Genomic DNA, 27,575 nt, shown 5'->3' on the forward strand with positions numbered 1-27,575 from the left:
GGGGGCATGTGAGTGTGGTGACACAGGCATTCCTCAGGCACGTTTACGTTGCATCAGGCTGAGCATTAATAGCAGCGGCAGTTGCTGGACTATTGCTCAGCAGTGGGTGCATTTTTTCTGTCAGTACCCCGTGTTTGTGTTTGGCACTATGGTTGGCAGAAGGGGAGGTGCAAACACCCCAAAAAAGAAACCAAAGGTGTTACCCTTGGGTTCTGGGGACCCTGGTCTTGCTTATGCAGCACTATCCTCTCCTGAAGGAAATGGTGAGGCTGGTCAGAGTGAGCCATCAGGTTTGGCAAGTGTCTTCCCAGAATAGGAGTAAGCACTTTAGGCCCCCTCCTACCACTCAGGACCCTCAGAGAAACAGTGGGAGGGAGAAGATGAATCCTCAGGGGAACATGAAGAGGCCAATGACTCCTCTTCCGAGGGGTCAAGTGTGGATAAACCTGCTTCAGCTTCACAATCTGAGAAATTGCTGGTGCAATCTCTTACTGAAATGGCCGCTCCACATTTAAGTTAGCCTTAACTGAGTCGGCTGAAAAGCCCACTTCTTGTTTGGGTTTGCTAAAGCCTCCTCAAACTTTGCATGCCTTTCCAGTCCATTCATTGCTGGAACAACTTATGTATTCTGAGTGGGATCACCCAGATAAGCATTTTTTTCCTCTTAAGAAGTTCTCAACACTTTATCCTATGGAGGAAAAATGTACTAAAAAAATGGGGTATACCAGCAATTGACACTGCTATATCCTCTGAATAAAAATTTTACTTGTCTGGTTAGTTACATAGTTAGTCAGGTTGAAAAAAGACACAAGTCCATCCAGTTCAACCTTAAAAACAAATGGTTGACAATGCTCAAATGCTTAGGGATCAAACCGATAAAAAGTTGGAGTTCCTGTTAAACATTTTTTCTTTGGCAGGTTCAGTGGCTCAACCTGCAGTGGTGGCAATTGGGGTATGTCAATTCTTGAGGGACCAGTTGAGACAGGTGCTCAAGGTTATCCCTGATCAGCAGGCCCAGGATTTAGCAGAGTTGCCGGGGCTCTGTGTTTTGCAGTTGATGCAATGAGAGATTCTATTCTTCAGTCCTCTCGCCTTACGCTTGGGTTGGTGAATATGCGTAGAATCTTATGGTTGAAAAGTTGGTCAGCAGAAGCGCCATGTAAAAAGCTCCTAGCTGGTTTTGCTTTCTGAGGTGAAAGGTTGTTTGGGGATGATTTGGACAAATATATCCAAAAAATATCAAGTCGAAAGAGTACCCTTTTGCCAGTTAATAAAAGGAGTAAACGTCCCTCATTCAAATGGAGCTCCTTCTCCAGGGCCAGGGCCATTAGCTTCCCGACAGCCTCTGTCGTCAGGTTCAAGAAGTAAACCTCAGGATCAACGCCAGGGACAAAATAAGTCCTGGGACAGGAAACCTACAAGACAGAATACTAAAGCCTCTTTATGAAGGGGCGCCCCGCTTACTCGAGTGGGGTGGAAGGCTTCTGCCATTCTCAAGGGTCTGGCAGGAAGAGTTTTGAGACAGATGGGTGGTCTCCACAATAGCTCTGGGTTACAAACTACAGTTCCAAGAGTTTGTCTCCTCAGGTCAAAATGTCCCCAAAGATCCAGAGAAAAATAAGTCTCTTTCAAGCATTAGACTGACTTTTGTCTCAAAAAGTGATCATGTTGGTCCTCATAGAAGAGCAGGGGTTGGAATTTTATTCAAACCTTTTTGCGGTGCCAAAACCCAATGGAAATGTCAGACCCATTCTAGATCTCAAAGATCTAAACCGATTCCTGAATATCCGCCCTTTTCGCATAGAATCAATCCAAATCAGTTGTCTCCATCCTACAAGGGAGAGAACTTCTGTTGTCAATCAAAATCAAGGATGCATACCTGCATGTACCTATGTTCCCCGCTCACCAGAAGTATCTGCATTTCGAGGTAGGAAAACTCCACTTTCAGTTTGTAGCTTTTCCTTTTGGTCTAGCTACTGCACCTCGAATGTTTACAAAATTTCTGTCCCTCCTCTGGCTAAGTTAAGGGCTCAAGGTATAATTGTGGCATACCTAGACGACCTGCTCTTGATAGACTGGTTGGTAGCCTGCTTAGACCAAAGCATGGTCACCACAGTCAACTACCTGGAATACCTAGGTTGGATCCTCAATCTAGAGAAATCTTCTTTAAAACCATTAAGACGACTAGAGTACTTGGGTCTGATCATAGATACAACCCAGAAAAGGCTGTTTTTACCTCAGGCAAAAATCAGTTCCATAAAAGAGCTGGTTCAGGTGGTCAGGGCGAAGAAGGATCCTTCTATTTGTCTTTGTATGAGGTTATTGGGAAAGATGGTGGCTTCATTTGAAGTGGTTTCCTATGCTCAGTTTCATTCGAGTATCCTGTCTGCTTGGAACAAGAGGGTCTAAGCCCTAGATTTTCCAATGCGTCTGTCGCCAATGGTGCCCCAGAGCCTCAGTTGGTGGAGGATATCCAAGAATCTGCAGAAGGGGAAATCCTTCATGCCAGTTACCTGGAAGGTAGTAACAGATGCCAGCCTTTCAGGTTGGGGAGCAGTCCTGGAAGAAGTGACTGTCCAAGGAAACTGGTCCAGGGCCAAAAGGACCTTGCCCATCAACATTCTAGAGATTCGGGCAGCAGGTTTAGCCCTAAGGGCCTGGACATTCAGGTTGCGGAATTGTCCAGTCAGGATTCAATCCGACAATGCCACAGCAGTGGCTTATATCAATCACCAAGGGGGTACCAAGTCATGCAGCCCAGGGAGAGGTGAACCATATCCTAGCCTGGGCAGAAGAGCATGTGCCATGCATATCGGCAATCTTCATTCCAGGGATAGAGAATTGGCAGGCGGACTACTTGAGTACTACTTCAGTTGTTCCCGGGGGAATGGTCCCTTCACCCGGACATCTTCCTGGTCATATATCATATCCAGAGAGGGGGGATCCCGGATGTGGATCTGTTTGCGTCCAGGTCCAACAACGAAGTGGACAACTTTGTGTCAAGAACAAGGTATTTGCTCGCATGCAAGAATGGACGGCTTAGTGACCCCGAGAGATCAGTTCTCACCGATTCATGCATTCCCTCCTATTCTGATGCTACCTCGTCTTCTTCGCAGGATTAAGCAGGAAAAGAAGTCTCTGATTCTTGTGACCCCAGCGTGGCCCAGAAGGTCCTGGTACGCAGAAATCGTAAGGATAGCGGTAGGGGACCCATGGACCCTACCACCACGTCCAGACCTGCTCTCGCAGGGACCAATATTCCATACTACCTTACAAACGCTAAATTTAACGATTTGGCTATTGGAACCCACATTCTGAAGAATCCTGGGCTTTCAGGTCCAGTGATATCTTCCTTGATTAATGCAAGGAAGCCAGCTTTCAGGGTAATTTATTATAGAGTGTAGAGTCTGGAGGGCAAATGTTTCCTGGTGTGAATCCAGGGGTTGGCATCCTAGAAAATATGTTCTAGGTAGAATTCTTGCCTTTCTACAAATGGGATTAGAGATGAAGCTGGCCTTGAGTACCATCAAAGGTCAGGTCTCTCCTTATCGGTATTGTTCCGACCACTTGCTTCGCATTCTCTGGTCCGTAATTTCAGGGGGTAACGCGGCTTAATCCGTTAGGTCACCCTTGAAACCTTGGGACCTGAATCTAGTTTTGTTGGCTTTACAAAAACAGCCTTTTGAGCAGGTACGGCCTACTCCTTTGATCCTTTTGACAAGGAAGTTCGTTTTTCTGGTTGCCATATCTTCTGCAAGAAGGGTATCAGAGTTGGCTGCTCTTTCTTCCAAAGAGCCATATTTAATTGGTCACAAGGATAAGGTGGTATTGCGTCCTCCCCCTAACTTTCTACCGAAGGTAGTGTCAGGTTTTCATCTACAGCAGGATATTGTTTTACCTTCATTTTTTCCAGAACCCTGTTCCACAGAAGAAGGGTCGCTACATTCTCTTGATGTAGTGAGAACAGTCAAAGTCTGCTTGAAAGCGACTGCTCAGATTCAGAAAACTGACATTTTGTTTGTTTTGCCTGAAGGTCCTAGAAAAGGACAGGCATCATCGAAATCCACTATCTCTAGGTGGATTCGGCAAGTAATTGTTCAGGCTTAAGGTTTGAAGTGGAAAAATCCACCTTTTCAAATCAAAGCGCACTCCACCAGGGCTGTGCTTTGTGGGCAGCGCATCACCAAGCCTCCATGGCTCAAATCTGCAAGGCCGCAACTTGGCCTTCAGGAGGCTGCCGCCTTTGGGAGCAGTGTGCTGCAGGCAGTAGTATAGGTCCTCAGGTCTGATGACACCCTATTTTTGTTTGCGTTTCCCTCCCCTCAGATAGCATTGCTCTGGGACATCCCATATAGTTATTACTATGGCTCTATGTCCCATAATGTAAGATAAAGAAAATATAATTTTTTATAACAGCTTACCTGTAAAATCCTTTTCTTGGAGTACATCACGGGACACAGAGGTCCCTCCCCTCTTCTGGTAGACACATGTATTGCTTGGCTACAAAAACTGAGGTACTCCCGGTAAGGGGAGGGGTTCTATAGGGGGTAAACTTCCTGTCTAGGGTGTGCCAGCATCCATCACCAAAAGGTGGCCTATATAACCCATATAGTTACTACTATGGCCCTGTGTTCCGTGATGTACTCCAAGAAAAGGATTTTACAGGTAAGCCATTATAAAAATACGATTATTCCTGCAGGAAACACATTACCGCTCTGATAGTATCCCAGCCCTCCATAACTGCTTCTACACCACCTGGCATCATAGCACCAATCCTCTGGCCAAATTAAAGGGGTGTCAATAGCCTTTCATAAATATTTCAAACTGGAAGTATTAGATGCTATCATCGATCCCCTTGGTCATTTTGTCTTTCCTAAATTGAAGTATTTAACCTATATTTTTACAATAGCAAACATTTATGGTCCCAACCAAGACCAGGGTTGGTTCCTGACTGAGGTTCTGGATAGACTGATCTCCTTTGGCGGTCCTTGCTACGTACTAGGAGGAGATTTTTAACATGGCCCTATCCCCTTCCACTGCTACTCGGGTAAGTCCTCCGTTCCCCACTCCGACACATCTCAAATCATTTCTGCACAATGCTCAAGCAGTGGATGTCTGACACACGCAACACCCCTCTGTCACATTCATCAAGCATGTGGTCAAAACCCTCTGAAGGAGTCGTTTTGACTCACCTTGTGAAGGGACAGGATTCAGAAAATTGGCACACATCTCCTACCTAGCTTGTATAAACTACAGGCGGTCTATCCTGCTCTGCTGGGATGTGGTCCCTGTGTTCACGTTAAATGCATAGTTTATCAGGGAGCCCCTCTGCTGGTCTCTGGGGCAGCATATGAAGTATAAATCACTCTCAATGGGGAAGCAGTGCAATATTATAGCTGGAGTGGACACTTGCCTTAATACTATGGAGATACTAAGCTTCCTTATGGATGAGGCACTGTACTACTGCTTAATAATCATTGATTAAGCTCAATGCTTTGTGTGCCTTCTGCTTCTGTAGAAAAACAAATGCCAGTGCCAAATAAAGACCAGCGCTAACAAATAAGGTAGGGGACAGTGCCCGTCTGCTTTCTAGGCAAGCAGCCCTCTTCAGACTTTTCCAGAGAGAGACACGGATGAACATGACTTGATGAATCCTGCCTTGTTCCAGCAGTCAGTGATGGAGATGAAGAGGACCAAAAGGTGGTCACAATTCATTAAGCATGTTGTCAAAACACTCTAAATTAGTTTTTCAAACTCCCCTTTTGCAAGAGTCATCTGTTCTGGCAAGGTCCAGTTTTCCTTCCAAAACCAGTAACTCGTTTCAAGAGCTTTCTCAGGCCAGCCAACCTTCAGATTCTTCCAAAGAATAAGATGCAGATGAAGATGACCTTTATCCAGTTTTTCCATTGAGATGGTTCAAGATAGAAGGAAAGCAGTGGAAGTATTTTTTCAAGTGCCTCCGAAGACCACTTTGCAATTTCCCTATGCTGACTGAATTAAGGCTCATTCTAGAAGAATGGAGCAAAAAGCAGGTTTTCACAGCAGATGTCAGAATTATGCCTTTGTGAAGAGAGAGGTGTCTAGCATTTGAAGTCACCCCTTTTGGTCGGTGTGTTCCTTATGGAATTCACCAGATACATTAATTTACCATTAGAAGATGATGTGGCCCTCAAGGAAGAAGTCATACACTAAATTTGTTCACAGAAGATGAAGCTTAAATTGACAGCAAGGTTCTTTGATTGTGGACAGTCTGGCTTCTTGCCTCAAGATACACATCTGAGTTGGCGGTTGGCGAATAAAGAACAGGGTCATCTGACCCCTACACAGTCCTACTGTAATTAGAAGCCCTACTAATTATGGTTCAAAGTATGCCTTTCTCTGCTGCTAGACAACATACCGGTGGTAAAGTACTGAATTGTCCTGGTGTTCCTCTCGTCACCTGTCAGCGTCTTCATGCCTGGTGACTATCGGACAATGGTCTCTCCTGTCCTTGTGTTGAGTGGCTCAGTGGAGAAGATACCCTTTCCAGGCATTTTTCTTCAACAGTGGATAGGCATCAAACTATTTATATCTCACAGACACCTAGTACAAATCAGCTCAGTTGCCATACACTGGCACAACATCAAAGTTCTTCACCCAGCTCCATCACAAGTTTTTTCTCTAGGGAGGCAAGAGTTTGTCAGGTCCTCAGTTTTCTTCAAAGAGATCTTGACATGCGCCTGAGTGCAAGCACAAAAGGAAAAAATTTCTTCAATGTCAACCTTTAGCAGGACTCAGTGGACCTCTTCAATTCTTAAGGCCGTAGTAAAGCCAAGGCCTCCCAGGGCCCCCTCATTTCTACATGGGACCTCATTAGTACTCAACTACCTGCCTTCTCCAAAATCCATGATTGAGTTGTTGCTATGGAAATTGTCATTAAAGACCGCTTTACTGGTAGCCAAAGCTTCAGCTAGGAGGGTCTCTGAGTTGGCGGCTCTAGGGTATAAAGAACCCTATATACAAAGTCCTTCCTGGCAGACAGCGTTATTCTGCTCCCAATGCTGGATTCTATTCCAAAAGTGGCCTTAACATTCCATCTAAGTCAAGAAATCATGCGCCTACTTTTCATCTGGAAGATGGACAAAGTCCTTTGGATGTCGGGGTGACACTGAAGATGTATATCCATGCTACCCCAACTTTTAGGGCATCAGATCGCATGTTTGTGGTTCCCAGAGGTTCATGCAAGGGGGCCAGAGCTTTGAGTAGAGTTATTGCTTCTTGGATTGTGAAAGTGATCTCCCTTTCATATAAGGATAGGGGGTTGGCCCTTTCAGAAGAAGCGTTGCAACCTCCTTGGCAGCTGCCTGTAGAGACTCAATGAAGTCAATATGCAAGACGGCATCGTGGCCATTCATACAAACCTTTATTTCTCATTAACACATACAGTAGATGTGTCATTATTGACAACTGTTAATTTTGGCAAAACGGTTAACTCGTTAGCCGGACGCCATAATTAACCCTCATTTTTGTCTCCATTATCCCACCCTGGGTACCTAGTTAGTTCCCAGTAGTAGGCTGACAGAGCTGTCAGGAAAATTGAATCTCAAAATACATTTTTTTTATTTTAAATCAAAAGGTTTTTATTGAACTTATCAAGAAACAATAACATGCAATGTACATGTACATAAAGGAATCTTCAACCATTAACTTATTGTGGCAGCACGCAGATAAAATCACCTGGTTGTATCCAGGATGGAAAATATGTATGCCCTAGATTCAGGCTTTATGCGGACTTGTGCAACTAGAGGGGAAGAGTTAATGAGCCCAGCTGAAGTGGGCTCATTAAGACCTCTACAAAAAACCCCAGCATGCTTAGGGAGATGCTCCATCCTGGAACCAGTTTTGTGTTTGTATAGACTGGGGAGTGTTAAACCTGTTCTGTGCGGTGAGTTAACGCCTGTGTGGCAAACCTCTACAACAGAGACAGAGACAGGGACTGGTGCAGCACAAGGCTGCACTCAGTTGTTAGACAGGGAATCTATGCGTGTAATTAGAGGTCAAGCTGACCAGGATTTATTTTCATGTTTTACTTTTGTTTTGCTGTTATATTTTTCACTGCATGTAGCATAAATAAACCACACCCTTTGTTTTTTCCACCTACAACGCTGTCTGCTGTGCCTGATTTTGTGTTGTGAACCCATCCAGGGGGTCACACACACCCGCTGCCGAGCGAATCCCTCACATTATACACAAGCATATTATCCTTGCCATTACTACACATCAATGTACTCCTAGCACTTGCCTTCCATCACTCCATCCCCCCCCCCCCACTGATAGAGCCTGCATCATGCATGGTTCATATGAGGTAACATTTTCCCCCCTATGGACACTGGAAAAGTCGAGACATTACAAGTTCACTGAGGCTTAGACCAGGTGTATCTAACCAGCATGACCATATATGTTCAAACCTGCCCGGACATCCCCTGTGTTGGTAAATATATTTTTCCATGATAAGGGTGTTTCCCATGCGAGTTATCCAGGAGGTGCTAGTGGGTGGCGATGTGGATTTCCATCCCATTAGGATAAGTTTCCTGGCCTGGAACATTGCCCTAGAGAATGCAACCCTGATCAATTCCTCTGGGATCACATCCTCCAGGACCCCCAGTATACAGCATATAGGTTCTATAGGCACGTTCGTCTGAAACACCCCAATGAGCGTACCAACCACCTCGGTCCAGAACCGATGGAGTTTTGGGCAGTGCCACAGGAGATGGATGAGATCCCCATTGTTGTGCTGACAACAACAACACAAAGGGTCCACCAGTCTACCCATCTTATGTAGTGCTACCGAAGTGTAGTGTACCCTCAGTATTATATAGAGTTGGGAAACATTTTGTGCCCCATTCAGAGAGCATGTGGTTATGGATTGTAGAGCTTCTTCCCATTGATCTCCCGTAAGTTGGCCTAGGTATTTTTCCCACGCAGACACTGGGGGTATGCCCACAAGTGTCTTGCAAGTAGCATTTGATAGCATTGGGATATAATCCCCTTAGTTGCACTGCTAGAATGCAGCACATGGAATACCGGGGTGGGCGACAGTGCCCACTCTCTCCTGCATCCCCTTGCACAACAACAGCATGCCGGAGCTGAAGGTACGAGTACCACATGGTAGCGGGCAGACTGAATTTGACTTGCAGTTCCGGGAAGGATAGTAATTTGGCATTTTCAAATATGTGGGATAGCATAGTTACACCATGAGCATGCCATCTGGGCCCCTGTTGCAACTTAGCCAGCTCCACGTATGTGCAATTGCTCCATATGGGGCTAAAATGCATGAATTCCTGCACCCCCTGAAGAAGCCTGCCCTAATTCCATATTTTTTGTATTAATGAGAGCGTTGGGGTCTGTTTGTTGGACTTCAAAAACATTTTCACCTCCAATCCCATGGGGATGGTCTCAGCTCCAGAGGCAAACAGCATTAGTTGCGCTGGTAATTGGTAACTCAGGATATTGAAAGATTAAAAATTAAAATAATGCAAAATCCTCAAGAAATCAAAAAGGGGATAAAGAAGCTAGAAGTAAATAAAAAAAGTGGTGATAAGACCGGCCGACAAGGGAGGGGCCATTGTTGTGTTGTCTAGAGAGTATTAGAACACTGAACTATCAGGTCAATTAAGTGATACCAATACTTACATTAAATTAAACGGAAACCCAACAAAGGAATATATGGGTGAATTGCAAGAATTGATCTTGAAAGGTAATATTAAGAACATACTCAGCAAGAAGGAAGAGAAGTACTTGATACCAGAAACCTGCAGAGTCCCAGTTATATACACTGTACCCAAAATCTACAAAAATCAAATCCATCCACCTGGAAGACCAATAATCAATGGGATGCAATCAATCAATGCCAGACTAGGAGAGTATGTGGATAAGGTCATACAACCATTAGTCCCACAAACAAAATCATACTTAAGGGACACCAAGCTTTTAATACAGATTATGGATAAGGTGAAAATTAAAGCTCAAGAGAATTAGTTGATTGCAACAGATGTCATATCATTATATATGGTCATCGACCATGATGATGCAATACAAGCAACAAAATGGGCCATGGATAAATGGAGTGGTCTTGTATCCAAACGGAAAATATTAATTCTTAGGTGTTTAGCATATGGATTGTAACACAATTACTTTTGGTACAACATGGACAACAAGGAAACTCAATTACAGTATCCAGCATAAAAAAATTTAAAGCATAGTTCAAAAACATTGGTCACTTTTACAAGCAGACAACCAATTGAGAAAGATACTAGCAGAGAAACCTCGCTTTATCTATAGAAAAGCTCCCAGCCTGAGGGACATGAAGTGAAGAATGTGAAGAATGTCTCAGACCCTCCAAAAACAAATCAGATTTTTTTGCTTTTCTAGGGAAGAGGGTTTTTTCCCTGCAGACAATGCTATGCCTGCAGGAATACAAACCAAAAAGGGCAAAAGGGCAATAAATTCATATCCAAAACAACAAAACAAGAATATGAATATATCATGTCGAACAGAAGGAATGGTCTATATGCTGGAATGTTTCTGCACCTTACAATATATTAGCAGAACAATATGGAAGAGATTAAGGGAACATGTACAAAAAATTCAAGCTGGCTTCCTGAAACACAGTGTCTCCCAATATTTTTCAGAATTTTTTTTTCTTCAATACTTTATTTTTGCAAGAAAACATACGGTGAATACAGAAACCATACAATAATGTAGGACTGTAAAAACTTAACAGGGGAGGATCCAATTCACATAAATCAGCATTCTTGTAATCTCAACATTTACATATGGTAAGGACTTTGAATGGTACGATCTGAGGAGTCTTCACACCCCCGCATGTCAAATTTTTCCACAGTAGAAACCGTGTAGTAAGGGCTGCTAGGAGTTAGGGCAGACCCATAGGGTCCTAGCAGAAAAAGAAAAAGGAGAGTCAAAGGAAAGGAATAGGAAGAGAGGAAGAAAAAAAAAAGGGGGGGGGGGTAAGGTAAGGATCAGGGTAAAGTTCTATCCACCCGATCCTCTTCCAGGCTGGAAGTTTCGCCAAGTTTTCTGGTGATCAGAGAGGGTACATTAGATCATTCCCACAGGACTAGTCCCGCATATTCCTCAGAGTATACAAATTCGTGCCAATAAAACCATAGTCTAGAAAATTTCTCGCTGAGGCCATTTTCTGTGGCTACCAAATCTTCCATTGCATGAATGTCAGCAACCTTTTTCCGCCCGACGTCAATCAATGGAGGCTGTGTCTGCTTCCAGAACAGCGGAATGCATCCCTTCGTGGCTGTGATCAAGAGGGGCAGAATGGACTTTCTATATGCTTTACTTGGTACATTGTGGTGGTGCAAGAGGAAGAATGCGGGATCTTTCGGTAAAGTTCTATCCGTGAATTTTTGGACGATACAATGGACTTCATTCCAGTAGGGCTCCAGAAGCCGGCAGGACCAGAAGATGTGGAGCAGCAACCCAACCTCCTCTCCACATCTCCAGCATAGGTTCAAGCACTGGGGAAACATTCTATGGATCTTTGCCGGGGTGTGATACCCCCGGGCCAGTACCTTGAAACCCGCCTCCTGCTGTTTGGCACAAATTGAAGTCTTGTATGAGAACAAAAAGTCTATCCACCTGTTTCTCCATGAATTTTAGCCCAAGTTCTTTTTCCCAACTGGCGATATAAGGAAGCTTGTGGCCCTCTGAAAGTGTTACCAGCAATTGATATGTCAGAGAAACTGCATGGGAAAGTGGGGACTGGTCTAGTCAAAGCCGCTCGAAAGTGGTGAGTTGTCTCTGGAACGGATCCGGGGGGAGAAGTGATCCGAGGAAATGCGCCAGCTGTATTTTTTGCCAAAATGACAGACCCGCCAGATTTACATCAACCATAATTTGTCTAGTCATCCATTGGCCATCGACCCAAAACTTTGTGGTCTGAGCACATTCCATTGTTTTCAGGTCTTGGAATTTGGGTCTCGGAGTCCAGGGGTAAAAGCTGGATTTCCCACTACGGGAGTGAGCGGCTATGGTAAGGGCGCTAACAAAAAGTCCTGGAATGCTTTCTGGCTGACCTTCCTGGTTTCTCCTACTGTGGGATGATCCAGTACCCGCTGGGGTAGATCTGCCTGGCACCAAGGTATGGATTCAAGTGGTATTCCTGACAAGATCTGCTCCACCTTAACCCACTGTTTGAGCTCACCGTGGCGACACCAATGAAGAACCCGTGTCAGGTGGCACGCCGTATGACAGACATTTGCATCTGGCAAAGCCATGCCACCCCTGAGCTTCAGCAATCTAAGGGTAGAATGTGACTATAGGAAGGAGACCAAAGTTCGGTTCATCGTCCTAAGGAAAGAGCTCGGGATCCGGGTGGGGAGTGCTTGAAAGTGATACAGCAGGCGGGGCATCACGTTCATTTTCACAATGTTGCAGCGACCGAACCAAGAGAACATACCGCTCTGCAATGAATGTAGGTCTTTTTTAATTGCCGTCAGAAGAGGGGGAAAGCTCTTCTATCCATCTGGGAAGGCGGATACCCAAATATTTAATATGCTCCGAGGCCCACTTGAAGGGGAAATCCACCCGCAGCATTGTCGATGTGGAGGCAGACAGCGACACATTCAGTGCCTCTGACTTCTGATAGTTGACCCGAAAGAAAGACCATGCTTCATGAGTCTTCAGTTCTGAAAGCAAGTTTGGGGTCGAAATCAGAGGATTTGACAGAAAGAAGAGGAGAGAAAGTATTATTCAGACGAAGACCAGAAATGTCTGGGTTGTTTTGTATGGTTCTCAGAAATGGCTCAAGGGTCAAGATGAAAATCGGGGGGATAGAGGGCAGCCCTGATGCGTGCCATTGGTTATCTCAAATGATTGTGAGAGGTGCCCATTCACCTTCACTCTGGCCAAGGGGCATGAGTAGATGCTCAAATCCAGTGCATCATACTCTGCCCCAGGCCGAGGAAGCTTAGAGTTTCAATTAAAAAGGTCAAATCCACCCTGTCAAATGCCTTTTCGGTATCGGTTGAGAGGAGCAACAGGGGTATTTTACGCTTCTGTGCGGCATATATCAGATTGAGCACTTTGGTTGTGTTGTCCCTTGCTTCTCTCGTAGGGACAAACCCTACTTGATCTGAGTGGATCAGTTGCGGAATACGACCAAACGCATGGAGAGCATTTTGGTGAATATCTTCAGATCCACATTTAATAAAGATATTGGGTGATAATTTTGGCAATGAAGGGGATCTTTTCCCTCTTTCGGAATCACGGTTATATGTGCTCGGAGGGTGTCCTATGGTGGGATGGTTCTCTCCCCCACAGCATTGTATGTTGAAAGAAAGTGCGGGTTTAGCAGGTCCCCAAAGGTCCTATAATACAGTAGATAATATCCATCTGGGCCTGGAGCCTTCCCCGGCCTGCTGGGCTCACAGGATCCGAGCTAGTAGTTTCCTACATTTGTCACTATGCTCGTGGAAAGTGCGTCTGCACTTAGCTATCGCCGCTTTAGCCTCTTCTGTTTCAATATGTTTATTGGAAAGTTGAATAAACAGGAATAAACAAGAGTCTACAATCTGCTCCTTGTGCGCCCTCGCAGGGGCTACAAAACATGAATATGAAACCAAAGGGCCAGCCATCACATTATACTTGTAATAAACAGAAGAAAAGGAGGGAATATGAGTAGGGGATGGTATCGAGGCTGGTTCCAGAACCAGGCAACTCGTTCCCTCGTCGTTTCCGGAGGGCAGGCCCTTCTTCCACTACCCCCTCCTACGGGGGGCAGCAGAATTTGTTAGCAATGGGAGAGATTACAAAGAAGAGTGAAGAGAGATAGGGAACAAAAGAAGAAAAGATAGAGAGAAAAGAGGGGGGAGGAAGGAGGGGGAAAGTTCGGGCGTGGGTGCCTCACCAAGGGGAGTTAGACCAAGCCTAGGCATGCTGCTTGGAGTGCGGGGAACTCATAGGAGATCCACGGCTCCCAGATTTTTAGAAATTTAGCATGAGAGTCATGAACAATACTAGACATACGTTCCTGAAGTAACATTGCAGTCATGCGGGTTTTAACACCTTGAAAGTCTACCCGTTGGGACTTCCAGGCTTGGGCAATGGTCCGCTTGGCCGCTATAAATAGGTAAGTAGCCAACTTCTGTTGAGGGCCCCGCAAACCAGGTACCGGGCAATGTAGGAGAGCTAGCTTAGCGTCCCTTCGGATGGTTAGGTGGAAAAGTGTCTGCAGCAAACCAAAAATCCTAGACCAGAACCCCACCAGCCTTGGGCAAGCCCACCATGTATGCATAACATCACCTCGCTGTCCACAATTGCGAAAGCATCTATCCGTACTTCCAGGGAAAGCCCGAGCTGTGCGGGCAGGTACCCAATACCATCGGAGCATTACTTTATATGCAGCCTCCAGGGTATTCGTGTTAAACGAGCATTTGGTGATTGTTTTCCAGGCCCTGCTCCAGTCCTCTGGGTTTACTGGGGTCTGAAGGTCCTTTTCCCATTGAGTCATATAAGAGAGGGGTGCTGATGGCGGATGGCTATTCAGAGAGGCATAAATGGCCGAAATAAGGCCTGGGGACCCTGGGGCATATTGGCATGAATGTTCAAAAAAAGTTTTTTGGAAGGGGTAGGTGGACCTGCGGCGCAACGCTGCAATCCAGTGCTTTAATTGGATAAAGTGATAATGCTCATTAGCCGGCGCCCCGTGTGTTTCCCGGATACTCTCCCAGGAGGGGAATAAGCGTGAGGAAAGAAAATTTTGGACTTGTGGGTAGCCATGTGAGGACCACCAGGAAAATGCCTGGGGCTCCTCCAGACCCGGGGGGAAAAGAGGGTTATGGGAAGTAGGGGTAGAAAGGGGGACATCAGATTGCTGGAAAAGCGAACTGAGTACCACACCTGCAGACTATGTAGGAGCATGGGGCTTAGGGAGGGAGGGCGCAGATTTCTGGGGAGCCAGAGGAGTGCCTGAAGTGCACAAGGGTCACAGTCAGGTACCTCTAGGAGCACCCACAGAGGAACATCCATGGTTGCATGGAGCATAGTCAACGGAGCGATCTGGGCCGCTGTGTAGTATTTAGAGATATTGGGACCCCCAAGCCTCCCCGGAGCCTATGGGTATAAAGGGTTGCTCTGGGTACTCTGGGGCGTTTGCGCGCCCATATAAATTGGAGTATCCTATTCTGCAGGAGTCGAAGAAAAAAAGTGGGTACCCGGACAGGCAAAGTACAAAAATAATAAAGGACTTTAGGGAGGATGGTCATCTTCGCCGCCAAGATCCTGCCTACCCATGAGAGTGTGGGGAATTGCCAGGCTTGCAACAGGGGATAATAATTGGCCGAGAAAAGGGAAGAATAAGACGGCGTCAATTTGACACCTAAATAATCAATCGAGTGGGATACCCAACGGTATGGAAAATGGTCCTGGAGGCACTGCACCAGTTCCAGAGGGAGGTTAACATTCATCGCTGTGGTCTTGGAGAGGTTAATTTGAAGACCTGAGAAGGCCGAAAATCGGTCTAATACTAGTTGCAGGTTGGGCAGGGAGATAAGCGGGTTGGACAGGGTCAATAGGGCGTCATCCGCAAAGAGGTTCACTTTGTATTGAGTGCCCGCGTAAGGGATTCCCGAGATATCACCATTGGCCCTGATCGCCAGCGGCTCCAATGCCAGGATAAATAGTGCCGGGGACAGGGGGCATCCCTGTCTAGTCCCCCGGAGTATCGGGAAAGGTTCAGAAAGGAAGCCCGCATATTTCACCGACGCCGACGGTGCGGAATAGAGGGCCTGGATCCATTGTAGGAAATGTGGTCCAAATCCCCATTTGGTTATAACAAAGTAAAGGTAGTCCCAGGAAAGCGAATCAAACGCTTTATAGATATCTAGGGATAGCAAAAGTCCTGGTATTTTACGCTGACGAAGTATATGGACCACCTTGCGGACATTGTCCCCCGCCTGGCGACCGGGCACAAAGCCCACCTGATCCCTGTGAATGAGGGCCTGAAGATATCTGTTGACTCGCGTGCTCAGAACCTTTCCCAGAACCTTCAGGTCAACATTCAACAAGGAGATGGGACGAAAGGACTGTGGGTCTGTGGCTTCCTAGGATGACTTAGGGATCATAGAGATATGGGCTTTCAGCGAGTCCAGCGAGGGTCTCGCACCTTCCCGCCAGGCGTTAAAATAAGATGTTAAATGGGCGTGAGCAGGGATGCAAATGTCCTATAGTATAGACCGGTAAAGCCGTCCGGACCCGGGGCCTTGGATGGCTTAAGAATTTTAGGGCTTGGGCGACCTCCATTTCCGTTATGGGAGCATTCAAATTAGCCTGTGCCGCTGAGGACAATAAAGGAAGACTAATTGATTGGAAGAATCTCTCGGCCCTGTCTTGGTCGAAGGCAGCTGGTCCATTATAGAGGGAGGAGAGGAAGGAGGCAAAGCCAGCAGCTACCTTGGATGGATTGGACGTGAATCCCCCACCTGTCACCTGTAATCGAACCGGCCTGCCCGGACCCCCCACTGAATTAAGTTTCCTAGCCAACATGGGACCAGGCTTGTTCGAGCAACTGTAAAATTTATATTTGGACCAGCGCAGAGCTTTCTCCGCCTGAGCGGAGGCGAGCATGTCCAACTCAGTGGCCAAGTTGTCTCGTGTCCGCCTATGGGCTACCGTAGGACGCGCCTTCCACGTCGTATCTGCCGCTTCTAACAAGGAGGTCAACTCCCGTATCCGCTGCTCCCTGGCCCGCTTTGTACGAGAAGCGATCTGGATTAGGTGTCCCCTGACCGTCGCCTTGTGGGCTTCCCACAAGGCAACTGGAGAATCAACTGAGCCTACATTTTCTGTGAAATAGGTTTGGATATGTGTTTCTATCTGAGAGGATGTAGCTTGCGTACTCAGGAGGGATTCATTAAGCCACCAGAGATAGGCAGGGCGGGAGAATCCTGCCAAGGAGATTCCGAGGATCAGGGGATCATGATCCGACCAGGGCGAGGTAGCAATAACGATCTTATGTACCAACGGCAGGGAGCTAAGTTGCAGAAACACGTGATCTATTCTACAAAAACTCTGATGGGGGTTACAAAAAAAGTAAATTCCTGTTACAACGGATGCTGCTCGCGCCACACGTCCACCATGCCATATGACTGAAAGAGATCATGCAATATTTGTTCCTGGGAGGCATCACGGGACAGAGGCACTTCCCTGAGACTACGCCTGTCCAAAGAGGAGTTAAAAACAGAGTTGGAGTCTCCCATCATATTTAGGAGGCCTTTTTGGTGCCTAGTGATCACCTGAAACAAATGGGAGAAAAACCTCTGTTGAAATGAGTTAGGAGCATAATACCCAACCAAAGTGACCTCCTGGTCCCAGAGGGTGCCCTGCAGGATCAAATATCGACCCGTAGGGTCCGCTATTTCCTTAGAACAGGTAAATTGGAGGTTACGCCTAAAAGCCATCAGCACCCCTCTTTGTTTTTTACGGCTTCCACTTCTGAGAAGCACTGGATAATGGGAGGACAAATATTTGGGGGAAGAGGATAGGGAGAACCTGGTTTCCTGCAGACACACCACATCAATGGATTGAGATTTTAAGTGACGGAAGACCTTCGACCTTTTAATGGGGGAATTAAACCCATGGATGTTCTGCGAGAATATTTTCAGCACATTCTGAGCCATCTCGGGGGTAAAAGAAGGTTCCTATAAATATAGAGCGACCAACAAGGCACGTACTTACCCTGAGCCCGTGCGAAGGCTATCCGAGCCCAAAGAGGGGATTGGGAGGGAGGGGAACACCAGGAAGAAGAGAAAGAGAGAGAAAAAGAAACACAGAATAGACAAGTGAAACACATAAACACCACAATTGGTGGGCATTGCATCCTGCAGTAGGACACTAAAGGAGGCGGCTCCACCACCAACCACGAGGCTAACAAATAGTAAAACATAACAGCATTGACAACAGTAATACTACAATAATACTAGAATATTACTACATCATTATCTTATTACCGCCCCTGCACAGGGCAATTAAAACTAGAACAGAAACAGGTGAGACGAGCCAAGCCCATCCCGTAGTACTGCTACCGGGTAGCAGTGGATAAAACTAACAATGGATTAAAGGCCCCCCCCAGCCGGCACCGCCCCGCTGGGAGCGCCCAAGGAAAGAACCCCACCTCGGTCCCCGAACATGACCCCCGCGCCGGAGCGCCGCCAGGCCCCAGGGGTCCCACAATAAAATAGGGGACCCCGTATGGCCTAGGGCCACGGTCCAGCGGGGGGCCACCAGTGCTGATCATGGCCCGCACCCTTAAAGGGGGTGGACCTGAATTAAACCATGGCTCGAACCGAGCAAGGAAGGGAGGGTAGGAAGGAAGTGGGGGAAACAGGGAAGAGAAAAAAAAATTATAATTTAAGAGGGAGAGAGGGGTAAGGGGAGGGAAGTAAGAGGATGGGGATGGGGAGGGGGAAGAAGGGAAGTGCAGGAAGTGGGGAAGAGAGGCGCAGGGTATGGGGAGCGGGAGAATAGAAGGGAAACGGGGAGGGGGCATGGATGAGGAGAGGAGGGAGTGTGAATAAGGAGGGAAGGCAGGGTAAAAGATGGAAATGTTAGAGCCCTTTACAGTTCTTAGGGTCCAAAAACCAACCAATATACATAAGAAATTAGACTTTATATGCAATAAGCCCTGGAACCGGCCCCCCAGACTGCCCCCATCCCACCAGGGTTACAGTCCCACTTTCTTTATTTTTAAAGAAACAATTGGTCCATGAGAAGGCCCCCAGATAAGCTGGGGGGCTTGGGCAAAACTTGGCAGTCATAGTAGGGCTGGAGCACTGACCAAAGCCTAAAGTCTAAGGTGAAGGCGCATAGGGCCTGTATATGAAGTAAAAGCCACAAGTAACTGTAAAGTTATAAAATAAAAACAAGGAAGGGAGGGGGGGAGGTATGGGCCAGGAGAGCATGGTCCCATCATCTGGTATGAGACAAAATCCAGCATCAGGCAAAAACAAACAGTGCCTCAAAAGGTCCGGGGAGGGCAACCGAACCAAAAGCAAGGGATCATGGACGGGCTCACCCGCGCGGTCGTCATCCCGGATCTGAATAGGGGGATCGAGCATGTGACTGGGTAGCAGGAAGGGGGCGCTTCCGGTTGCTGACTGGTTCACACACACGGCCCAAGCGCCTAGAAGAGGGCCCAGGACCTGAAGCCTTCTCACGGAGGTTGGGGTCATCTGAAGAGGGGAGCAAATGTAGTGCTGCAAAAGTCGCCTGGGCTTCCTCTGCGGTGCGCACTGTGTAGCCCCGGCCTTGGTAGGTGAAAGCGAGGCGAAAAGGAAAGCCCCATGTGTATTTGATGTGGTGTTCAACCAGAGCTGAAGTATAGGGTTTCAGTTGTCGCCTCTTTAGCACTGTGGAGGGGGCCAAATTAGTAAAGAGCTGGTACTTATGGCCTTGAAAACGGAGATCAGGCTTATCCCGTGCTGCCCTAAGGAGCATTTCCTTAGTGCGGTAGTACGTGAACTTGATGATAATGTCCCGAGGGGGCCCCCCTTCCTTTCTCGGCCCCAGGGCCCGGTGGATCCGGTCAAATTCCATGCGATCGATGGGGATGCCTGGGACCAATTCCTGGAATAGAGCCGTGGCCGTGGAGGTTAAATCCTCAATAGTTTCAGGGAGTCCCCTAAGCCGGAGGTTCCCTCGCCTAGACCTGTTCTCATAGTCCTCTAATTTTAGGAGGGCTGCATCCAGCTCCCTGCGAATGTCCTGCAAGTCCTGCTCATGGTGATCAATGACTGTTGCTGCAGCCTCCATTCTATCTTCCAGCGCATTCGTACGGTTACCCAACTCACGGATTTCCTTCGTGAGATGTGTGGCCAGTTTGGAGGTGGCCGCTGACAGTTCCCCCTGCAGCATGGTTTTAAAGCGAGATAACTATTTCTGCATCCCGCAGTGAGGGCGCTACATAGGGTTGCTGGACTCCTGGTATGCTTTCTGCATCTGAACAGGCTTCGGGCTCACCAGTGAGCAACGGAGGGATGAAGTCCATGTCTGAGGCCTGCGACTCCAGCAGGCCGTCCGGTGGAAAGGCCTCAAGGCTCGCTCGCACAGCCTGTCTCTTCGTAGTGCTCCGCGCTGTGCCTGATTTGCACCCCATATTGTCAGTCACGATGCCGGGAAATAATCAGTCAAGAATAATGTGCAGGAGCGGACATATCACAACCAGTGCGGTCGGTGGTGGGGAAGCGCCTCTAGTGTGCGCTCATCCTGGTTATGTGCAGGAGCGGCGATTTCACTGCCGGTGTGGTCGGTGGTGGAGAAGCGCCACTAGTTTGCGACCATCTTGGTTCTTAGTTCATGAGCACCCCCAGTATGTAATGATTTCAGGTAATGTCAATGAATTACAGTCTCCCCTCACACCAACAGGCTATGGAAAGAAAAACTTTAGGGTGCTGGGTGTAGCAAGATGGCCACCGTCATTCAGAGCAGGCCGGAGCCAGGGCCTTTCCTGAGAGAAGGGGCTGCTGCAGAATAGTACGTGGCTCAGATTCAGGGGGGGTTACCAGGGCCTGTGCTAATTCAGTCTCCCCACAGCCCAGGAAGATAGCGCCCGCCCGGTTGGGGTAGATTAGCCTGGGAGTTTAGAGGCAACCCTGCATGGGACTCACCAGGCCTAGGGAAGTCCGTGGAGGGGACCGAGCGGCGGCTCCCGTTTCTGAGGCCCGGCGACTAGGGGGATCTTCTCCTGGCGACCCCCCACTCCAGATGCGGTGACTCCCGGTGGAGATGGCAGGCACGAGTGGCAATCCCGGAGGCCGAGTAGGCCGCAAGATGGCGGCCGGCGCGCTGCCGATGGAGGCCGCGACGGGCTGTATCGTTCGGCCTGCGGGTTGAGGCGAGCAGCCAAACCTGGATGGGGCTGTAGAGGAGAGCCCAGCAGAGCAAACAAGCTGTTTTTCGTGGAAAAAGGAGCATCCACAGCGGAGGATGGCTGTGGATTCTCGCTTTAGCCTCTTCTAACGCCAGGGTTCGCAGCTGGGATCTGAGGACTGTAAGGTCTGCCAGAGACTCATCTGCTAGGGATTTCTTATGGCTGGATTCCATTCCAATCTTCTCCAGGATTTCTACAATTTGTTTGGACCTAGCCTTTCTTATCCGTGAGCCGATCTTGATCATTAGACCCCTGATATCGTTTTTGTGTACCTCCCATATCATGGGGGGAGCTGTCCCCACTGGCATTGGAGGAAAAAAAAAAGGATCTCAGCTCCCTGGTCAATTCCTCCAAGACCTCCGGGTCCTGGAGCAACAAGTCATTCATCTTCCACATTCATTGCTTAGGAGAAGGGGCCAACAGATCAATGTCTACAAAGACCGGAGCATGGTCTGAGATTGTGATGGAACCAATGGAAGCGGAAATGACCTTGGACAAAAGAGACAAAAGACAAAAGAGACTGAGGCAACCAGAAGAAATCAATCCTAGTATATGAACCATGAGGATGTGAATAGAATATATAATCTCGTTGATTTGGGTTAAGAATCTGCCACACATGCACAAAGTGGAACGCGTGAAAGTTCCTCCTAAAGCGTTTAATGGCAGCAAAGGAGATCTGGGAGGAGCACTTAGATGCATGTAAGGATGAATCTGGGGTGAAGTTCATATCACCCCCCATAAGCACCACCCTCTCTGCAAAGTCTCCCAGCTTGTTCAGGATCAGTTCAAGATAGGAAATTTGGTTTAAGTTAGGAAAGTATAAATTTACCAAAGTAACCAGTGAACCGCCCAGAGTCCCCTTCACAAAGAAGGCTCTGCCTTCTGCGTCACTCCACTGATCGCCCAACTGCCAAGGAATCGTGCCACAAATCCATATGCTAACTCCCTTCACATTAAAAGACACAAGGCACACGGGATCTTTCTTGTCTGCCTGCATAGTCACGGTTGGTTGGATGGAGGAGAGAATGAAGGGTCAAAAGAGAAGAGAAAGAGGGAAAAAAAACACCACCAATACCCTGAAAGAGTAGAAGAGACTAGTCTCAAGGCACCCAGGTGATTTGCCCAAAACAAAAAACAGGAACCACCAACAGGGTGTCGCCCTATGTGGGGGAAGTAGTCGTGCACAGCAGGGAGCAGAGACTCCTCCTCCCATCTCTCTTCTCCGTTTCATGCGTCGCGGCAATCCAGGTCATGGGCCCCCTGGTGTTCAGACGAGGATCTTTGCTTGGCAGCGGACCCAGGCAGTTTGGTAATGCAAACAAGTCTGGGAAATCTGTATTGTCGTAGCCAGAAAGAATTGCTGTTCTTGCGGACATGCAGCTGGAGGGAGAGATAGGGGAGCCCCAAGTGGCGTAGGATCTCTAGTAGGGGTTTCATCATCGCTCTCTGTTACAGTGTCGTTCTTGACACGTCGGAAAAGATGGAAATCTCAGCTCCGTCAAACTCGATCTGCTTCTTTGCCCATGCGGCCCGGAGCACCTTTTCCTTCAGCGTGTAGCGATGGAGGCGGCAGATGACATCGTTGGGATGGTCTGGATCAGTCGGCTTCGGCCCTAGCGCCCTGTGCACCCTATCAAACTCTAGTGTGGAGTGTCAGAGTTCAGAACTTTTAGCAGAATGGCCTACATGGTTTCCTGGATGTTCTCCGGGCCCATTGCCTCTGGAAGCCCCCGGAGCTGCAAGTTGCTTCTGCAGCTCCGGTTCCCCAGGTCTTCCAGGTGGAGCTGCATCTCAGCCAGGGCTTCTTGATGGGATGTGTGGTTCTGCTCCAATTGGGCTACTCGCTATGCTAATGTGTTAACAGCGGCTTCCCCTTTAGTCGGGCGGCCGTCGAGACACTGTACCTCCATGTGTAGCTGTTGGAAGTCCTGGCGGTGTTGTTCCTCCACCTGCAACACCAGGGCCTCCATATCTGCCTTCGTGGGGAGAGCGCGGAGCAGGGTCCTGATGTCCGCATCATCCTGAGACCGCTGTCTTAGGGAGCCCGGGCTATGGGAGGTTGTAGCCAGTGGGTCAAGGATAGCTGGTGTACCCGCCAGTGAGCTGGATAGCTGGTGTTGTGAGGGGGTCATTCCTGAGGGGAGAGGGTCCACAGGCCTTCGCTCGACACGTGCCACTGAGTGTGCTGTCGGGGAGATTTGTGCTTGCTCCGGGAAATAACTGGGAGCCACCGCAACAGCCTTAGTCGATCTCTTAGTCTTCCTGCGTTTAGTGTAGCTCAAGTCAGTCAAAAACAGTGCACAAAATCAGAATATCAGCCAAGTTGTGCTGAACGGGAGACGAAAGCTCATACAACGAGCGTCTTCACACCACCATGACCAAGCCACGCCCCCTATTTTTCTGAATTTCATGAAAAAAAATCCCAGTGAGTTAAAATTTTGGGCTATTGAGAAATAAAAGCCACACTGTAGGGGAAGTAATAAAGTAAGGGAACTGAACAAAAGTGAATCTAAATGGATATATGAAATCAATAGTTTGCGCTAGCAGGATTAAACATTTATTTTGATTTGAATTGTTTTATATCAGATTTTTAGTTTAGTCTTTTGAGTAGGGGATATTGAGTTATACAATTAATTTGCATCCCTGAAAATATAATTATATCCACCAGTGGTCTATTTATCCCTATGTTTTAACTGTAATTTAAATTTTTTTTATTATATACATAATTTTTTTAGTGCCTTGAGGGCTCTTCATGTGCATTGCACCTTAATATGAAGTATTTTTAACCTTTTAAAATTATTTTGATTCAATTAAATTTAGTGTTGTTATATATGTTACAGTCTATTGTTGTACAGGACACACGCTTGCCTACATATAACAGTCTATTACTGCGCAAGTTGTTTATCTGTGTATGTACATGTAGATATGTGAATATGTATTGGTAAACATGAAGGTTCATGGATAAATTAATACTAGTAACTATCACTGCGCTCAGCAAACCAGAGTGTGTAACAGAATGATGTTACTGTGAATCCGAAGTCACTATGGCAACACGCATGCAATATAGGGCTATAAATTCCTCCACACTCATCACAAGGCTAGATTCCCTTGAGAAAGTCACGTGACCTGTGACACAATGCGTCGGGAGGAGGAGCCAGTGACATAACCCCAGTGTTCGGAACAGCACGGAAGTCGAGTGAGGAGGAGCAGGGCAGTGAACCTATGAGCCTGACTGTTCAACACTCGTTCGGTTGAAGCTGGGTACATGTGAGTGAATCTGCTGAGTTTACACAGACAGCCTGGTGCACATAGTGTTGCGTGATGATCTTTTGTTTGTCTCTTTCTGCTTTTTGGAGATTGTTCTTTTACCAGAAGCTGCCAAACTACTAGAAAACTGAGGAGAGAGAAATCATATATATGGAGAAATTATATATTCTGAGGAGCAAATAGGACACTTGAAGGGTTTTACTACCGTTCTTTCCACTAATTGAAGCCAATTGATCGGAAATTGGTTGGCATGTGTATGTGAACTTTTTTGGACAGATCATTTTTTTTTGCTGAGTCTTCTTTTTCACAGATGATACACTGTAGCAAATATTATTGACTTGGGACTACCATTTCACTGCATTTTTTGTACATTGTATTTATGTTGCATTGTATTTGCACATATTTATACATTGTTTTTTGCACATTTCTTTTTGCACATTGCCCATTTGCACGTATTTTAAGGAGCACATTGTATTGAGTTTTAAGGAGCACATTAAGAGCACACAAATTGTTCACATATATTGTTTACATTTATCACACTATCTCTTGGTGGCTGTCATTGAGGAATGGCAAAAGCTAAATAAATATGCACAAGAAAAAAAAGATTGCTGGAGGCAAAAGTAGTAGAAGGCACTCCACGGTAAGCATAAACTGTCCATTTGCCAATTGTCAGCTCCACTAAGTATTATGAGACTACAAACCCAAAATGCATGCAGAATGCATATTCTTATACAAATAAATTATACCTCTAATTGTGTACTGCAAAAATATTAGAAGATAAATTAAGTAGCGCTTATAATATAACAAATGTGCACATTTGTTATATTATGAGCACTACTTACCGTATATACTCGAGTATAAGCCGAGATTTTCAGCCTCTTTTTTGAGGCTGAAAGTGCCCCCCTCGGCTTATACTCGAGTCATCGCTGTCTGCCTGCTCGATCAGCGTGTCGAGCAGACAGACAGCGGACATTCTACCCTTCAAACGCCGCGCCTCCGCCTCCGCCTTCGCCTGTGATAGGCGGAACACTGAATTTCCCAGCAGCCTGTGTTCCGCCTATCACGGACATCGTCTCATCCTCGTACTACGGACGAGGATGAGACGATGTCCGTGATAGGCGGAACACAGGCTGCTGGGAAATTCAGTGTTCCGCCTATCACAGGTGAAGGCGGAGGCGCGGCTTTTGAATTTTAGAATGGCCGCCGAGGCGCCGACGAAGAGCGGCGATCCTGGCAAGGCACGGGACGGAGGCAAGGCAAGGCACGGCACGGGACGGGACGGAGGCAAGGCACGACACGGGACGGAGGCAAGGCACGGCACGGGACGGAGGCAAGGAGGCAAGGCACGGCACGGGACGGAGGCAAGGCACGGCACGGGACGGAGGCAAGGCACGGGACGGAGGCAAGGAGGCAAGGCACGGGACGGAGGCTCGGGACACAGGCTCGGGACACAGGTAGGCTGGACACACACACACACACACACACACACACACACACACATGGACACACACACACAGGGATGGATGGATGGAGACACACACACACAGGGATGGATGGATGGATGGAGACACACACACACAGGGATGGATGGATGGATGGACACACACACACACAGGGATGGATGGACACACACACACACAGGGATGGATGGACGGACACACAGGGATGGACGGACACACAGGGATGGACGGACACACAGGGATGGACGGACACACAGGGATGGACGGACACACACACAGGGATGGACAGGCATGTCTCACCCTCGGCTTATACACGAGTCAATAAGTTTGCCAGTTTTTTTGGGGGTAAATTGGGGGCCTCGGCTTATATTCGGGTCGGCCTATACTCGAGTATATACGGTAATTTATCTTCTAATATTTTTGCAGTACACGATTAGAGGTATAATTTATTTGTATAAGCATTATTTTCACTAAGGTAGCAGCTTTTGTTTTTTGTTTCCACTGACATTGATATTTTCATTTTTTCATTTTATTGTTTTCATCAACATTGTTTACTGTTAGGGGTCACTAGGTCTTGATTGGCGCAGTGGTGGCAGTGCATTTTAGGAGGGGTACACATTGCCAGTTGATCTAGAATGCATATTCTGTATTTTTAAAAACAGGTTTATATTAAAGTGGTAGTAAACCTCAGACATGAACTATGGACAAAGCATATCCCTCTATAGTGTGTACTTGTCTCAATTAAGAGCACTAAGGGGTTGATTTACAAAACTGGAGAATGCTAAATCTGGTGCAGATGTGCATGGTAGCCATTCAGCTAACTTCAGCTTTTTCATTTAAGCTTTGACAAAAAACAAACAAACTGGAAGCTGACTGGTTCCTATACAGAGCTACATCAGATTTTGCACTCTTTAGCTTTAGTAAATCAACCCCAAGTGTACTTCTGACAAGTTTTCCTGACACAAAGAAAAAAGGGTGATGGGGGAGAGACCTCCAGCTGATTGACAGCCTCTGTTCCTGTGTGTTGTTTGAAAGGGGGTGTGCCCCTTCCCTCCAATCAGCTGCCAGTGCTCTCCTCACTGAGCTCTGCAGATTGTAACTTCAGCTCTTCGCCCCCTTTTTTTCTGACAGTTCAGACAAGCTTTATAAATTCTGGACAGATGTATAGAAGACTGCAGATAAACAGATACAACTTATGTAGGAGAATTTGTTTCATCTCTGTATCATCCGAGGTATATGTAACTTTAAGCCCTTTATTTTATTTGAATGTATTAATGTTTGTGTTGTCTAGCAGAATAGCATTTACGTCTGATGAATTATTAATATGTTTTTAGTGGTAAACCTAAAACTATATATTGCTTTTGTAGTGTCTATAAAACATTTGCTATGTAAATGTCAAGCAACATAACCGCACAAAAGAAATACTGCATTATGGTTACTAGATGGAGCTGAGAATCATAAAAAGTAAATATATTACACAAATGACAGGGATAATTTGTTATAGCTGTGGGACTGCTTGAGACAATATAGTCTTTTTTTTATGAATAGACCCACAATGTACAGGGATATGAAAAATTGTAGAGGCACACACTCAGGTTGAGCTGGATAAACAGTTTTCTCTATTAAACCTTACAAACTATGTAACTATATATGTGAACCTTAAAAGGGTTTATTTTCTCGATTTTATATTGATAAAACAATCTTCATAGATTATTTTTTTATATATAATTTTTTTTTTAAATGTTACCCTTTTTCGCAGGTGTACTTTGCTCTAGAGCCAAATAGGTAGTCTGAAGCCGACACATGTCCATTCTTTATTTTCCCTGGATCCCCACAAGATATACCTGCAAGAAAGACAAATGCCATGTTTCTGTTAAACACACACCACCATGTATTGTTACTAGCTAACATAA

At 46.8% G+C, this 27,575-nt stretch overlaps 1 protein-coding gene across 4 annotated transcripts in view; it reads right to left on the reverse strand.

Annotated features, from left to right (window-relative positions):
- The window catches only part of LOC143982459 (C4b-binding protein alpha chain-like), a 577,061-nt gene that overhangs the window by 250,578 nt on the left and 298,908 nt on the right, over positions 1 to 27,575 (reverse strand). For all 4 annotated transcript variants that reach the window (XM_077481180.1, XM_077481181.1, XM_077481183.1 and 1 more), the window contains exon 13: positions 27,410 to 27,506. In XM_077481180.1, coding sequence (XP_077337306.1) covers positions 27,410 to 27,506 — 97 coding nt within the window. The remainder of the gene's footprint in view (positions 1 to 27,409; positions 27,507 to 27,575) is intronic.

Source organism: Lithobates pipiens, unplaced genomic scaffold, assembly GCF_037356315.1.
Source record: "Lithobates pipiens isolate NorthernLeopardFrog02 unplaced genomic scaffold, aLitPip1_a1.2 Scaffold_16, whole genome shotgun sequence".
In the NCBI taxonomy this organism is placed as follows: Eukaryota; Metazoa; Chordata; class Amphibia; order Anura; family Ranidae; genus Lithobates; species Lithobates pipiens.